The sequence below is a fragment of the Tupaia chinensis genome, unplaced genomic scaffold (assembly GCF_000334495.1).
Source record: "Tupaia chinensis unplaced genomic scaffold, TupChi_1.0 Scaffold142716_1, whole genome shotgun sequence".
In the NCBI taxonomy this organism is placed as follows: domain Eukaryota; kingdom Metazoa; phylum Chordata; class Mammalia; order Scandentia; family Tupaiidae; genus Tupaia; species Tupaia belangeri.
In genome coordinates this window covers 5,869,427-5,887,467 of record NW_006202562.1, presented here as the reverse complement: position 1 = coordinate 5,887,467, position 18,041 = coordinate 5,869,427, and the positions used below count along the sequence as shown (strand labels likewise).

General features: G+C 40.2%; 1 protein-coding gene across 1 annotated transcript in view; it reads left to right on the top strand.

Moving 5' to 3' along the window:
- The window catches only part of CFAP61 (cilia and flagella associated protein 61), a 389,757-nt gene that overhangs the window by 208,179 nt on the left and 163,537 nt on the right, over nucleotides 1–18,041 (top strand). The window contains exon 18 of the mRNA XM_006163629.2: nucleotides 15,255–15,382. Within this exon, the coding sequence (XP_006163691.1) occupies nucleotides 15,255–15,382 (128 nt within the window). The remainder of the gene's footprint in view (nucleotides 1–15,254; nucleotides 15,383–18,041) is intronic.

Genomic DNA, 18,041 nt, shown 5'->3' with positions numbered 1-18,041 from the left:
TGTGATATAGAAAGACATGTACTTGGTCTACACTGGGGAAACTCTGGGAAACACTGGTAGGCAAAGGACGAAGACTGCCAAAGCACAGGCAATAACCCCCAAAATAGAGAAGGGAGATTACATCAGATTAAGATGTTTCTGGAAAGCAAAAGACACAGTAATTAGTGTGAATTGACAACCCTCAGAATGGGAGATTATTTTTGTAAACTATGCCTCAGATAAAGGACTGATAACAAGAATACAAAGGGAACTCAAGCGGCTTACCCTTCAAAAAATGATCAACCCAATTAAAAGATGAGAAAATGAGTGGAACAAACAACTCTCTAAGGAAGACATATGAACAGCCAAAAAGCATATGAAGAAATGCTCAACATCCCTCATCATAAGGAAGATGCAGATCCAAACCACAATGAGATGCCACCTAACCCCAGTCAGAATGGCAAAGATTAAAAAAAAGGAACTATGGCTGTGGTGAAAAAAAGGAACTATCCTTCACTGCTGGTGGTAATGTATTGGTCCAGCCACTAGGAAGAATAATATGGAGGTTCTTCAAAGATCTACAAATAGAACTACCACATGATCCAGCAATTCCCCTCCTAGGTATCTACCCAAAGGATAGGAGAATGATCCGTCGGAAAAGTGCTTGCACATCTATGTTTATTATGGCATTATTCACAATTGCTAAGACATAGAACCAACCCAAATGTCCATAAACAGATGAATGGATTGAAAAAGTGTGGCACATATACCCCATGGAATACTATTCAGCCATAAAAACAACAAGACCCTGGCATTTGATAAAAAATGGATGAATATGGAAGATTTACTGCTGAGCAAAGGAAGCCAAGCTACAAAAGAGAGATATTGTATGTCTTCATTTAATATATACCAACTGTCTGCACTCTATGGTGGAAACTGCAAGATTAGAGGATATAGAATCCTGCAAAATGGTTATGGATACTGGAGACAGTGTGAGAAGAGGGTGGGAGAAGGGGGAGAATGTGAGGAAAGAAATTAAGGAGAAAAAATAGAGAGGCAAGATATTTGTGGGACACAGAAATGGATTGTTGTCTGTTAATAATAACATGGATAGTATCCACCACTAGACTGGTGTGAGGTGAATTTATGTTGGGTAAATTTACTTTACAAGCTAAGTAATGTATTGTGATTAAATGTATAAGATAAGTTAAAATTTAAAAAAATAGAAATGTACTTGGTCTTCATCCCTAGCTCCTGACCAGAGTTTTGAAAAACATTTTAACTTCCTAAGTAGTAAAAGTGATAGAAGTAACTTCTGTTATTGTGTTTGGTTTTGTCCCGAGTTACTGACATAGCTCCAGAACAATAACGGTGACAGGAACTTCCTTTGTTAAAGTATTTCATTTTTGTTCCCTGCACCTGAATGAAATAAATAGCTCCTATTCAAAAAAAGATGAAAGGAGCATCATTTGTTCTTCATAACAAGCCCTTTTCAACCACACCTGAGTTCATGTAAACGAGGTGACTTTGGAAAGCTCTTAAGGATGGGGGACTACTTGCCAAGGAAATCAATCATGTGCAAGGGTTTGGGGCTTTCAAATTTACCCAACCCCCCAACCTCTAAGGAAGGGGCTAGAGGTTGAGTTTAATCACCACTAGCCAATTATTTGATCATGCCTGTGTGCTGAAGCCTCCATAAAAATCCCACCCATCCCTGGCTTTTGACATAAAGTGGATGAATATGGAAGATTTGCTGCTGAGTGTAGCAAGCCAGGCTATGAAGGAGAGACATTGTATATCTCCACTTAATATATACCGAGTGTCTGCACTCTGTGGACAAAACTGAATGACTAATGGTTATAGAAACATAGTAAATGGTTGTGAATACCAGACAGAGTGTGGAAAGGAGATGGGTGAAGGAGTAGAGTCTGAGGAAGTACACTAAGGAGAAAAATAGAGAGACAAGACATTTATGGTACAAAAAAGTGTTATCTATTGAAAATAACTTTATAGTATTGTCAACTGAACTGGTGAGAAATGTAAACATGTTGTAATATTCACTTTGCAAGCTAAGTAATGTGGTTGAATGTATAAAAGAAATTGAAATTTAAAAATTAAAGAAAAAAAAAAATCCCACCCAAAAGGTTCAGAGAGCTTGTAGATTGGTAAATGCATGGTGGTGCCAGCAGGGCAGTGGGCCTGGAAAGCACAGGGAAGTTCCATAGTCCTCCCCCATACCATCCCAATGTGTCTAGGTATTTCTTTTCTTTCTTTCTTTCTTTTTTTTTTTGGAGAGGATTTTGCCATAGAGCACGTGCGCTCGCCAGACAGAGAGAGAGAAACAGAAAGCGAGAAATCATCCCCCCGGGGGGGATGGCCACAGCGCAATCCCTTCTCCTCCATTCTCCTCTCAGAATCTTGGGCACTCATGCACACGTACCTGGCATGAGTCCAAGTCACCGGGTCCAGGACTCGAACTGGGGTCGACCACGTGGGAGTCCAGCGACATAGCCATTACGCTAACTGCTGGTCCCTGTGTCTGGATATTTCTGAGATCTATCCTTTTATAAGTAGTCCAGTAATCCAGTAAGTAAGCTATTTTCCTGACTGAGTTCTGTGAGCCATTCTAATGTGTTGACAAGCCCAAGGAGTGGTGTTGTGGGAACCTCCAATGTATAGCCAGTCTGTCAGAATCACAGTCACTCAAAGCAGGAGTAGGATGGGGAGCAGCCTTGTGAGACAGAGCCAGGAAGATTGTATCAGAATTTCATTGAACTGTAGGATATCCAGCTGGCGTGAGAGAATTGGTTGAGGTGGGGAAAACCCCTGCACATTTGGTGTCAGAAGTGTTCTATGTAAGAGAGAAAAGTTTTTTTTTTTCCTTTTAATACACTTTGTATTTCTATATGGAAAATCATTTTTGTTCTTGGATACCTGAATGAAAATGCCATCATTTCAGAAGGGCACCATCAATAAGATGAATGCCTTCCATGACTTTTGAATATCAGGGTTTACAAAACCTCTGAGGCCACATCCTTATTGTATTCCAGTACAAGCGGTTCTTTATGGAGATATAGAAGTTGAGAAAAATTAGGTAACTAGATGTTAAGAGAGTTTTTCTAAGACGATATATGTACTGTGGGAGTCATCTGTGCTCTTAGGACGATGCAAGTCATGTAGTCAGTTTGGTGAATCATTTCTTTGCCGCAGTTGGCTTTATTCCTGCCTTTCTCTGTGCGCTGACCCCAGAGAGGTCATCTCTCCCATCGTGGCTGACACCGTATTGAAGATGATACCTGGAGCACCGGCTAGCTGACATATACAAGATAGGATTCAATTAAAATATTGTAGAGGGTCAGAAGACATTTCTAAACACTTGACACCACTCAGAGTGGCAAAGGAGAGACATGGAACCACATGAGGTTATTTTGGTGCATGTACTAATGTGCTCTAAAACAGGGATTAAATAATTTCAGTTTCTCTGAAAAGCCAATAGTTGGGATCAGCAGTTAGCGTAATGGCTATATCACTGAACTCCTATGTAGCCGACCGTGGTTCGAGTCCCAGACCCGGTGGCTTAACCTCACGCCGGACGTGTGCGTGTATGTGTGTGTGTGTGTGCACAAGATCCTGAGAGGAGAATGGAGGAGCAGGGATTGTGGCATGGTCATCCCCTCTGGGGGGTGATTTCTCACTCTCTCCCTCTCTCTCTGACTTTCTGGCAAGCACGCATGCAAAAAAAAAAAAAAAAAGTTGATCTCCCTTGCCAATATTTGTGTATTGCATAAAGGTGATCATATTTTTAAGGATTTTATGAGCTACTTGTTCGGGTTCATTATTTAACTGAAAATAAATGAATTAACTACTTTATCAAATCCAAGACACCATCATTTATAAAACATACCTTTATTTTATGTACCATTATGAAAAAAATATGACCAATTAAACTGTGACACAATGTCTTAATGAGAGTCTTGAACAGCATATGAATCAGTCATGTAAGTCTTATTGCCTAGAAATTTCTTTCATCTATTCAGAGAGGGGAGGCAATTTATATTCCCTTCAATTGCATTGTTTGCTAGGAGATGGGAAAAAAAAATTTTTGTATGTGTTTCAGTAACAAAATGTAGCATGGCTTCATTTACTTGTGGGTATCTACCCTCCTTTACTTCCTCCTGAAAAGCACTCAACTGTTGCATTGCAAGAAAATATGGAATTACAGTCATTCCTCCGATAACTAATATTTGCTTTACTAATGTCAAATTTGTACCCTGCTGTTTAGTTTCTGGGCTTTTGTGGGACCACAATAAGTGTTTGTTTCAATGCCCAATCATGCTGTAATCTTTTTGAGGACATTTTCAGGAGCAGTTAAACTCAAATCATATTGTATACATAATGCATGACTCTCTTGAAGCCATGACAATAAACAGCTGTGGTCAAGTCACCTTTGCATAGGTAAGGATGTCAGTGTCAATGTCACTACTACTGCCTGACTGAATATGATAAGATACCATTGCCTGGAAGACTGACTTCAAGAGTGCTAAATACACACACACACACACACACACACACACACATACAAACTAGAATCAGTGAAATCCAATCAGATAATTCAATTCAACTTCCAAACACTTTTGTTCTTTCCTTTTTTTTTAAAGAGAGATTTTTGCTGGGGCAGTTGGTGTAATGACTATGTTGCTGGACTTCTATGTATTCGACTGCGGTTCAAGTCCCAGACCTGGTGGCTTAAACTCATGCCAAGCACACGTGTGTGCTTGCCTAAGATCCTGAGAGGAGAATGGAGGCGAAGGGACTGCAGCATGGCCATCTCCACTGGGGGGTGATTTCTCACTTCCTATCTCTCTGTCTTTTTGGTGAGCACATGCGCCCTATAGCAAAAACCTTTCTTAAGAAATGAAAAAAAAGAGAGATCTTTGCTATAGGGCATGTGTGCTCACTGGAGAGACAGAGAGACAGAAAGTGAGAAATCACTCCCCCGGGAGGAGGGCCATGTCACAATCCCTTCTCCTCCATTCTCCTCTCAGGATTTTGGGTATGTACTCACATGCATTCAGGACTCACACTGTGGTAGACTATGTGGGAGACCAGCAACATAACCATTCTGCTGTCTGCTGGTCTCCCAAACACTTATTTTCTAATATAAATGTTTAAAATAGTCACAAATGAATGTTGCAGGGTGGCAACTTTTTTTTAGAATTATTTTATTATGTTTTAAAATTTCATATAGGGCACATGTGCTCACCAGAGAAGGAGAAAGAGAGAAAGTGAGAAAACAAGCCTCCAGGTCTGGGACTCAAATCATGGTCGGTCATGTATGAGTCCAGGCTTTTACCACCATGCCACTTGCTGGTCCCGTGATGGCAATAATCTTAATTTTTAAAAACTTTTGTAAAATATGGAATCCAGTAGGTGGTGTAATGGCTATATCACTGGACTCCCACATGGCCAACTGCAGTTCAAGTCCTAGACCCCGAGGCTTGAAACTCATGCTGAGCACATGTGCATGCATACTCAAAATCATGAGAGGAGAATAGAGGAGAAGGGCTCACAGCATGGCCACCCTCCCTGGGGGTGATTACTCGCTTTCTGTCTCTCTCTGAAGAATGCACACACCTATAGGCAAAAATCTCTCTAAAAATAATAATAATGACTTTTGAGGGTAGGATGTATAAGACTGAAAATGCAAACAAAGCCACTCCAATAAAGGAGTTATTCTAGGATGAAGTTACATACAGGAAAGGGGCAGGTAGACATTGATCCCAATATAAATGCAGCCTCAGCTCCATGTTTCTTCCTTCGCCATACTCCACTCGCCATGCTCTGCCCTCTACTCCCAACTAGAGGGGAGAAATGGAGGGTCTCAAAATGTCGTCAGTCTTCCAGAAATAGGAATTGTCAGCTACACTCATACAAATGATACTGACCAGATGGGGAATATGGGCGTAGGAGGGACTGAAACAGATGGAGTTGAAAGAGAAATATATAGAATATGCAAGTTAAAAAAAATGTACTCATTGAATTATAGAAGCTTAAGGAATTACAGCAAAGACCACTACTTGTTCCCCCATGTGCATTCCTTCCTACAGACTTCGTAATGAGACCTCCATTTTAGTCAAGACAGCAACATGTCCAACTAAGAGAACACAGTGCCTTACTTTTTATACATAGAGTCTGGCCATGTGTCTAGAGTTTATCCATTGGGACAGAAGTAGAAGTTGTTGGAATAGCAATTCTGAGAAGATTTCTTAAAGAAAGTAACTCAGTTAAGAGGAAGACCATTTGTTGAGGTCCCTCCCCCTTTTTCCTGCTGCCTGGAATGAGAATATGATGCCTGCATTTCTAGCAACCATACTGGATGGACACTATACAGTAAAGTGGCAGGTTGAGCCAGAAGAAGCTGCCTATGTCTTTAATGAATTTATGACATTGCTTCAATAGTCCTGAACTACATATTTCTGAATGTCTTTTTGTATAAGTGATAAATTATCCTCCATCCTGTCTAAACTACTGGTAGAGTTTTCTGTTATATGCAGCCAAGTCCTACCGTAAGGAATACAGAAATCTTCTTTTTTTCAACTAGAATTCAGTCTATGTGGGAGAATGCCACAAGGTCCCACTCTTTGCTTGAGATAATGTGAAAGATGTAAAGGAATTAAAGGCACAAGAGTTAAAGAAGTAACAATTCTTCATGGGGTGGTATTACTAATACTACTATACTGTTTCACAGAGGCAAAATGAGAGCTTCATTAGCTTTATAGACATTCACTGAGTGCCCAGAGTGTCCTTGGCACAGTGATGAGAATGCTTCCAGGAGCAGGTCATTTACTGGCCACAGCCCACTCTTGACCCCAGGTTGCATGAGTTTGAGTATATACTTTCCAGTGTTAAGACAGAAGTCAGTGTCCTTGAGCCATTGTTATCCTCAACATATACCACAGTCAGAACAGTTTTCATTTTTCTGGAGCTATAACATTGTTGAGAGTGCTCCACCTCCCACAACCAAGAGGAAAGTTAAGAGAGCACATCGTGGGGCCAGCAGGTGGCATGGTGGTTAAGGTGCTAGACTCTCACATGACTGACCGTGGTTTGAGTCCCATACTGGCGACTTGGAAATCACACTGGGCACATGTGTGTGTGTGCCTGAAATCCCGAGAGGAGAATGGAGGAGAAGGGATTGCGGTGTGGCCATCCTCACCGGAGGGTGATTTCTCACTTTCCTGTTCTCTGTCTTCCTGTTTCTCTCTGGTGTGCACACGCATCCTATGGCAATATCCAAATAATAATAATAATAGTCCTTCATAAAATAAAGCTCAAAACCATGACATTGTCTAAGCAGGCATCCCATGCCCTGCTGGACCAGAGGTGTTGGTATTCTTACTGTATCTTTGAACTTGGAACGTTTTTAATCATTTTAGTAGAACGGCTTTCTGAAATTGAATTTTGTACCAGTGGAAGAGATTTCCAACTGATAGCATCTGTATTAAATATCTATACCCCATCCTTTATTTATTTAGAAAATATTGCGATACTTTGCGTCAGAGGTCGGTCAACTTGTGAACTTTGAACTTTGAAATCTACATGGATATTTGTAGCACTACCAATCTGTTATCATTTGTTTTGTTCATACTGGAAAAGCAGAGTGCTTCTCAAAGAGAAAGGAGAGAATGGAGAAGCATATAAAAAAGATTACATTTATAAAGCAAAAGTAAGCTTATTAAGGATTTCAGAAATTTTTTTCCTAATGGGTTTGAGTCTCTCCATCTTCCATTTTCTCGCACAGACAGTGTTTCCTTTGAAGTCTTTGGGTGCTTTCTATAAGAAAAAATATATATACATGGGTGTGAGCTGAAAATTGAACTCATTGTTTTGGCCTTTTAAAATGCATTTTTCAAAGATTTGCCTTTCATATCACAGATAGGAGAGAGGATGTGCAATTTTACCTTGTGCAGCATCTTTGTCTGAAAAGCTCAAAGTATTTGTAGACATTTTTAATGAATAGTTTCCATGTTTGCCTACTGAGGAAGGCAGATGTTTGTGTGATTTGCTTCCATTTTACACCTGAGAAAACTGATATTTAAGTAAAAGAGGCTCAGAACTACAACCAGTAGCAGAATTAAGAAAACAAGCCTAAACTTTGCCTCCAGGCTAATGACACCCTGTCTAATGACCCCAGAGGTTGAAAATAACCTCCAAAAGAAATGCCGTCATTAGCAAAGAGTCACCAAGATATTGTCATATTCTATTGTGGTATGAATCTTGCATTTATTCTGTAGGCTCGTTTGTATTTATTTTTACCACTTTCTAGTTTACTGGTCTTTTGTAGTTCTATAACTTCTGATTTTTGTATCTACTATTGAAATTGAATTTCAGTGATGCTTTTGTAGCCAAATTCATTCTACCTGCAGAACAGAAACTAAACCAGATGTGAAAACACAGGACCTGGTTATGTATATCTGGAAAAAATTATATTTTGACCAATATTTTATACATGCAGTACAGTTAACAAGTGCATATAAAACGCAAAACCATGTATTTACTAAGTCTCTTGATAAGTATATGTGCATCATAGTAGATATATATTCAACTGTATATATACATCAACATAATTTTAATATAAGCATTAAATTTAATTCTAAGCAGTTTTAATTATGTCTAAATAATTTGTTTAGCCATTTAAGCAATGGGATAAGAGCTAACTAAAATAATTTCAAATAGTAGGAATTGTGTCAACCCCATGTAAAAAGGTTCCCAATTGTATGACAAGAATTACTTAGAGATAATGGAACAAATGCCTCAAAAAAAAAAAAAGGAAAGAAAAGAAAGAGACATAGTTCTTGACCTTGGGAATAAACAGCCTGGTTGGAGGATGGGAGACAAACCAAATTAATGAGTAAAAGCACCCCAAAACTCCCCCAGTGATTCATTTGCTGACCTACACAGTCTTCTGTTTTGGAAGCTCCGAGGAAATTACAGTTAAAGAGATGAAAACTTAATACATTTGCTCATTTCTATTCCCTGTTTTCTCATCTCAACCCTTCTCCCTTTCCACCACACTTCTATTGTCTATTTCCCTCTGAATTCTCCATACTCCTTATCACGCTGCCTCCGAGTTCAGCTCTAGAATTTCCTAACAAGGGTATCTCATATTAACCTTCTCTTCTTTTCTATCTAAGGGATGGAATTTAAGATTTGTGTTTTAAACTCATCATGAGAGTCAACATCAATTTGTGTACATGTGCCCAAAATCCCAAGAAGAAAACAGAGGAGAAAGGATTGTGGTGTGGACATACCGCCTGGGGGGCAATTTCTCACTTTCCCTCTCCCTGTCTCTGTCTCTCTCATAAGCACAAGTGCCCTATAGCAAAGCTAAAAAAAAAAGAGGGACCAGCAGTTAGCATAATGGCTATGTCACTGGACTCCCATGTAGTCGACCGCTGTTCGAGTCCTGGAGCCGGTGGCTTAGAACTCACACCAGGCGCGTGTGCGTGCGTGCCCAAGATCCTGAGAGGAGAATGGAGGAGAAGAGATTGTGGTGTGGCCATACCCCCTGGGGTGTGATTTCTCACTTTCTGTCTCTCTGTCTCTCTCTGTCTTTCTGGCGAGTGCATGCACCCTATAGAAAAAAACTCTAAAAAAAGAGAGAGAGAGAGAGACTGAGGAAAGTTAACATCAGTTCTAAGGAACATTTCTTTAGCCTTAAAAAGTCAGCTCCTACAGTATAGTATATTATTTATTCCTTCTTTATGGGGGGTTGGTTTCCTGTTGATGTTTACTTTAAAATCATCCCTTTGTCTAAAATGCTAACCTACTGTCATTAGAAAAACAAATCAGAAATGTCTTGAAAGGATATAGGGGTGAGAATCTCATTTTTCATCCATATTATCACTGGTTTGGTGTGTAGATAGTTTTGAACCACCTCTGTTTAATCTTTGAAATAATTTACTATTATAAGGGAAGTTTAATCTGTCTATAAAAATGAGTCAATAAATAGAACTTTCCTTTTTACTTTACAGAAATCAGATCAAAACAGGGTCTTTAGTGCCTGAGACCTTTTTTAAATAGGTATTCAGATTGAGAAAAGGAAAAGTCAGCTTGACTCTGAAGGTCTTCTGTACTTATATTTCTTTCCCATGAAAATCTGTAGTTTGAAGGAACATAAAGGAAGGAAATTCTACTTTTGTTTTAAAAATGACCTCGGCTTTCTGCTTATGGGCAAAATAAACCCTTTATAATGCTACAGGAGCAGTCTTCATTTACAGTTGTCACTGAAAGAGGTTTCTAGGATGGGAAGAATTTTTTTCCAAGGCATTTAAAAACCATCTATATTAATAAAAGAAAAATGTGATGCTGTCAGGTCAGAAGACTTCATCATACCTGACGATGGATATGTTTTTAATTAAAACCTGGGCACGAAATTGGGTTTGCTTTGAATCATTGTGATGCCTGATCACTCTCCCGAGACACCCACCACCGTTGTTACTGATCGCTAACTCTTGACACCCCGAGGCCACTTTGTGTATTTAGCAGTAAGAAAGGTGATTTCTGAGGCCCGGCAGCTGTGAGTGTTAAAGCTATTGTGTGGGAGACAAAAGCCATTTTGTTCTGTTTCCCAGCCATTTTTGTATCATTGATACAGGAACCGTTTCATAAATGAGGTATAATTCTTCACCAGGGAAGGTCATTACTGCCGTGTTTCAATGTTGGCTTGTACTTCCTACAACAGAGGGGAATGTCTGAGCGCACCACTCTTTATGGAAAGAATCTTGGGTTCTGACCTTTGTTAAGATGCTTGCATTATAAATCTGTTAATTAGATCTGTGATATGATACCATCGTAACAGCACGTGTGCTTCCTGCCTTCCTTACTCTAAGCCACCAAACTCAAGTCTGGTTGGAGTGATTTTGATGTCAGCCTACTTGTCTTGGAAATTAAGTGGTGCACATACACAGTGGCACCTATATGTATGTACCAGTAAAACTGGATTTCTTGCACTACTCTTCATTGGCCTTGCCTGGGGAATTCTCACTGAGCAGATCAGAACTGATATTAATTTGAAGATCATGTACTTTGCCCCCCTAAATAGTATATTTATGACTCTCCTTTAGAAAAATGTGTCAGTCTAGGAAGTTTTCAGTTGCATGCAAAAGAAACAAACTGGCCTAAACAATAAGGGAATGCAGTGATCTATGTCAGTCTTCCCAGCTTTCACCCGTACCTGGGCTGGACCCTTTGCTGTGTGACTTCGAGGTTCTGCTCACCAGAGATAAGTACTTTTCCCCACCTCACGGGTATTGGGCTCAGCTACATGACTTGCTTCGGCCAGGCTTAAGTATTGTGTATTTTCACTTACTTTTCTGGCATGTCTATCATTGCCATGAGGAGAATATGCCTGTTATCTCTCATTTTAAAAAAAGAAAAGAGAAAAAAAGAAATGTGAGGCAGATCTAAAATCTGCAGACTGGAACCAGATTCCGCTGAGTCCAGCCTAGATCAGTCTGTTTCCAACTGACCTAGAGTTGCATGAGCAAGAGTAAGTGACAATTGTTTTAAGCCAATGCATTCGAGTGGTATGTTACACAGCACTATCATGGCAATATCTGACTGATACTCATGTAACTGAAGGGTCCAAAAGTAGCATAGGCTTCTGGGAGGGTTTCAAAAAAATTCCTATTCTATTAGTCTTATCCTCTCGGGGCTTAAGCCCAGGATGGTTCCCCATTTGGTGGCATGACACATGTAGCCATTTCAGGGTTTATGTTGCACCACATACCATTCAGAAAGTAAGAAGGCTTTTCTTCAGCCCAGCCTGGTGGGACAGTCAGTAGCAAACTGAACTGCAGAGTTGAAGCCATGTGATGTGGGTATGCATGCCCAAGACACTGATGAGCTGGAAGGCTGAGAAAAGAGAATTGAGGCATGACCTTGTAAAGGGTGCTTCTCTCTCTCTCTTTTTCTCTCTCTTTCTAACGCATATGCACATGCTCTCTATAGTGAATAAAATAAACAAAATTTTTAAAAAGAAAGCTTCTTTTCTTCAATCATCCTATAAAAGTCCTGGTTCACTCTGATTAGGACTTCTTAGGTTATGTGTCTACCCTTGGACAATCATTGAGCAAGAAAGGTGGGATTAGACCTGTCCCCTCTTGAAGATGAGAGTGGACCCAGTCTCTTCCAAAATCCATGTGGTCCCAAGCTAAATGTTGGATGCTGAGAGGGCCCATCTCATAGGCTAGTGGTTAAGGGACCCAGATCCCACATGGTCTTCTGTTCAAATCCCAGTCCTGGCAGCTTGAAAAACATACTGGGCACTGTGTGTGTGTGTGTATATATATGTGTGTGTGTGTATATATATGTGTGTGTGTGTATATATATGTGTGTGTGTGTATATATATGTGTGTGTGTGTATATGTCTGTGTTTCTGTGCCCAAAATCCCAATGAGATGGAGAATGTAGATGGGATTGCAGTGTGACCACACCCTATTGAGGGAGCGTTTTCTCCAATTCTCTCTCTATCGCACCACATACCATTCAGAAAGTAAGAAGGCTTTTCTTCAGCCCAGCCTGGTGGGACAGTCAGTAGCAAACTGAACTGCAGAGTTGAAGCCATGTGATGTGGGTATGCATGCCCAAGACACTGATGAGCTGGAAGGCTGAGAAAAGAGAATTGAGGCATGACCTTGTAAAGGGTGCTTCTCTCTCTCTCTTTTTCTCTCTCTTTCTAACGCATATGCACATGCTCTCTATAGTGAATAAAATAAACAAAATTTTTAAAAAGAAAGCTTCTTTTCTTCAATCATCCTATAAAAGTCCTGGTTCACTCTGATTAGGACTTCTTAGGTTATGTGTCTACCCTTGGACAATCATTGAGCAAGAAAGGTGGGATTAGACCTGTCCCCTCTTGAAGATGAGAGTGGACCCAGTCTCTTCCAAAATCCATGTGGTCCCAAGCTAAATGTTGGATGCTGAGAGGGCCCATCTCATAGGCTAGTGGTTAAGGGACCCAGATCCCACATGGTCTTCTGTTCAAATCCCAGTCCTGGCAGCTTGAAAAACATACTGGGCACCGTGTGTGTGTGTGTGTGTGTGTGTGTGTGTGTGTTTGTGTGTGTGTGTGTGTGTGTGTGTGTGTGTGTATGTATGTGTGTGTGTGTATATGTCTGTGTTTCTGTGCCCAAAATCCCAATGAGATGGAGAATGTAGATGGGATTGCAGTGTGACCACACCCTATTGAGGGAGTGTTTTCTCCAATTCTCTCTCTGTCTCTCTAACTCTACCTGTCAAGCACACATGCCTTCTGGCAACTAGAAATAATAATAATAATAGGAATAATAATAATAATAGATGCTGAGAGGCATTGTGAAGTACACAGAGAGTCTAAAATCTCCTAATGCTGTTTCAAATATCTGTTAATACTTTTTTTTGATTCAAGACACTTTTGTAGCCCTCTGTTGATAGGCTATCTAGAGCTAGGGAGAAAAGATTTATTCTCTAGATCTTAGATATTACCTCATAAGTGGCAAAGCATATGGCCACACCCATCCCACCTAGGTAAATGAGAAATAGGACTTTTCCATTAGCCAAATAGATTCCTAGTTCCTGGTATCTCAACATTTTACGAAAGGTTTGGCCTAGTAGAATGTAAAGATTTTTTTACTAAAGAATGAGTTAATGCTGACTTAATGAGAATTTATCAGAGTGGGGTAAGGTGATGAGGGTGTCATTCCACTGACTTCTGGCTTTCATTATTCTGATGAGAAGTCAGTTGTAATTCTTGTTACTGTTCAGACACATAATAAGCACCAATAAAAACATGCAGAATTAAGTAAAAACAAAACCAGGGATAGAAGGTGGTGTGGTGGTTAGGGTGCTGGATTTCCACATAGCTGACTGTGGTTTAAGCCCTAACCCCAGCAGCTTGAAAATCATGCTGGGAACATGTGCATTTGTACCTCAAATATCAAGGAACTAGAGGGGAAGGGATTGCCATGTGGCTATCACCACTGGAGGGTGATTTCTCACCTTCTCCTCTCTCTCCCTATCTCCAGTGAGAGAAGACATGCCTTATGGCAAAAAATTTTTTTAAAATAGAACCAAGATCTTTCTGCAAGTAGTCTTACGTTCTTTCAAGAACACCCCACACCACCTTCCTTAGTACATTTAATTTACCCACTATAGCCTCTGCAGTAAAGTAACTCAAATGAACAACTAACACAGGTCATTTTTGCAAATACTAAAATTAAAGTGATCATCAGTAATCTTCTTTGCTTCTGAGAGTCCTCCCTAGCCCCAAAGTATCTGAAAGATGAATTCTTAGCATTTAATACATTTTTGTCATTAATAAATATTCAACATTAACAAAATGTTTGTTTTCTACAAATATCATTGAGCACCAACTGTCCACAAGATACCATGTTAAGAAGTGTGAGGGATGCAGAATTGAATATGAGATAATTCTTATCTTTCAGCTAATATAATTTGCCACTCAAAGTTTCAGGGACACTTTGGCCTGAAGTAAAGGCTAACCTTTCATGGAACTATAGATTCTCAGGGAACAGCCTAGGTGTCGTCTTGTAGGATTATTTACCTTGTCAGCTCTGGTCATTGAGGGCCTTGTTCTATATAAAATATCTGTGCAGTCCCTCCCTCCATTTCCCGTTCAGGATTTTGGAAACACACACACACACACACACACACACACACCGTATTTCTCAAGTTCTTGGGGTCCAGGGCTCAGACTGTGCAGTTGGCTGTATGGAATCCAGCCACCTTTACCACACCATTGGCTGGCCTGTTACATGAATTTCTTAAAAATACCTTCCCATGGGACTAGCAGTTAGTGTAATGGCTATGTTGCTGGACTCCCATGTAGCTGACCACGGTTCAAGTCCTGGACCCGGTGACTTAAACTCACGTCAGGTGTGTACATGCGTGCCCAAGATCCCGAGAGGAGAATGGAGGAGAAGGGATTGCAGTGTGGCTATCCCCCCTGGGGGATGATTTCTCACTTTCTGTCTCCCTGTCTCTCTCTGTCTTTCTGGCAAGCACAAGCGCCCTATAGGAAAAACCTCTCAAAAAAAAAAAAAAAAAAATACCTTCCCATGTATTTCACCATGGCTGTGTATGGGCATTATTAGGCTTGTTTTGCTAGTAATCTTTGCTGTTTAAGTAAATCCATATGTGAGTAATTGCCAAATCAGGGGTGTGGACTCAGTTACATTTGCCCTAAGTCCCTCTTTCTGTATTTTTTTTCCTAGATGAGTTACGCCTTGTACCATACAAACAGAAAACTAACATTGGAACCTAAAATAACCATCAATGCCAAGATCATTGTGGTTGGCGCATCCAATGTTGGAATTTCCTTCCTAGAGACTTTGGTATTTTGGTAAGTTGCTTTACTTTATTTACTTATTTATTTTTAAATAATAAAAATATTTCTTCTTATACCTGAAGAGTACCCCTTCAGAGAACAGCTCTGAGTGTATTTATCAATCCATATACCTTGCCTATGAGGATTAATGAATCTGTATAATGTTCTAGACCAGGACCTTAGGCCAAATCTGACTTGCTACCTATTTTTAATCAATAGAGCTTTATGAAAACACAGCCCTGGGGACATCAGGACACAGCCCTGATGGCATAGTGGTTATAGATAGCACTGGACTCCCACATGGTTGACTACAGTTTGAGTCTCAGACCTGGAGTCTTGAAAATCACACAGGGTGTGGGTGTATGCGCATGTGTCCAAAATCCCATCCCAGGAGGAGGATGCAGGAGAAAGGATTGCAGTGTGGCCATCTCCCATGGGGGCGGGGGCGGGGGCAGGGATTTCTCACTTTCCCTCTCTGACTCTCCAGTGAGCACATGCACCCTATGGCAAACAAACAAACAAACAAACAACAACAACAAAAAAAACACTTAAAAGAAGAAAAGCCTCACTTTTGGTTTGCTGAACCATACTCTAAACACATTTTTCCATTATTGGCCAGATTGTAAGAATCACCTGGAACATTTTTTGTTCTTTTTTTTTTCTTTTTCCCCGTAGGGTGCATGCACTCACCAAAGAGTCAGAAACAGTGAGAGGGAAAGTAAGAAGTCATACCCCAGGAGAAATGGCCATGCTGCAGTCCCTTCTCTATTCTCCTCTGGGGATTTCGGGCGTTCATGCACACATGCCCAGTGTGATTTTCAAGCCACCAGGTCCAGAACTTGAACCACAGTTGGCTATGTGGGAGTCCAGTGCCTTAACCACCTCGTTGCCTGATGGCCCCACAACTTTACCTTCTAAAAAGTCTTTTGGATGTTTGAAAAGTGACTTTTGTAGACTGCAGAACCCTGGGTTAAAAGTGTACAGCTTTTTTCCAAATCTATTTCTTGAGATCACATGAGAAACTTTTTCCCCCTCTTTGGAGAGGTTTTTGCTATAGGGCACGTGTGCTCGCCAGACACACAGAGAGAGACAGAGAGACAGAAAGTGAGAAATCACCCCCCCAGGGGGGATGGTCACGCCGCAATCCCTTCTCCTCCATTCTCCTCTTGGGATCTTAGGCACGCACACACACACGCCCGGCATGAGTTTTAAGCCACCAGGACTGGGATGCAAACCACAATCGACTACGTTGGAGTCCAGCGACTTAGCCATTACACTAACTGCTGGTCTCCTGATCACATGAGAAACTTTAGCTACCCTCAAAACTACAGGTACTTACAGGTAAGTGGGGACATGGGAAAATGCAGCCCACCATGACTTCTGGGGAAGCCAGCAAAGTGACCAGCCTGTGAAAGAAAGATGACCCCTTGTGAGGTGTTAGATAAGGAAGATGGAGGAAATGACCCCTGAAAGATATTTCTGCCTGGTTAACATGAATACAACCTAACCCCAAATGGTTATTTTGCTGATGTGACATTGTCTTAACCAAATAAAGAAAAGAACTGAATTTTTTTTCACTTTCTATTCAATTATCTAGAACACATCTTCAGTTAGCTAGAAACTACCTGTCATTACTAAAGTCAGTGACAAAGTGCACATGCTTTAAATATGGTGGCCAGCTAGCAGCAATATTTCATTGCAAGAATGAAATGATGAGAAGCACCTAGAAATATTCATTTTCCTGTGTGTGCTACATTGTAGTTTAATGGGTCTCTTCATTTTAAACTTCTGAACAGTGGGATCAGCAGGTAGCATGGTGGTTAAGACACTGGATTCCCACATGGCCAACTATAGTTTGAGTCCTGGACCCAGTGACATGAAAATCACACCAAGCACATATGCATGTGAGCCTAAAATCCCAAGAGGAAAATGCAGGAGAAGGCATTGCAGCATGGCTATCCCTCCAGGGTGTCATTTTTCACTTTCCTTCTCTCTCCTTCTGTCTCTGGCCAGTCCACATCATGCCCTATGTATGGCAAAAACCTAGAAACAAAATAAAAAGCTTCTGAATGGTTAAGTCTTATGCAACCATTTTTGAATGATGAATTATCAGGGTGGAGTTATGAAATTGTAGTCATCAAGAAGTGATCATAAACAGGTCTTAAATCTTGATTTAGTTATATATTTACTCATAGTATTTTATTTAAATGATTACATTGAAATATATGCATGTAATTTTCTTTTTGTGGAATCAACTTAAATTTAATAAAGAAAAGTATAAATTTTGATATAAATGTGGAGTTGATTAAATTCCCCAATCAGATGGACTTTTTAAAAGCATTTTAAAGTACTCATAATTCTCTATCATCATTACACAGATTATATACACAAGAAATATACTGGTATCAGTTTACGGATCTCTAATCCTTAAGAGAGGAAGTCGTTTTCTCATTATTTTCTCTTGTTATTTTAAATTAGCAATCACCATAGTAACCTACTGCATATTTACTTTACCTGTAGAGCTGCCATTTAATTTTATAAATGATTTGAGCTGGAATGAAATAGAAGAAGTACAGTTTTTTACCAAAGGTGACCACCAATGAGGATTAAATCCACATTTTGGAAGGAAGATTTAGAAAAATCACCCTCCTGTACTTTTGAGCAACATTATCAG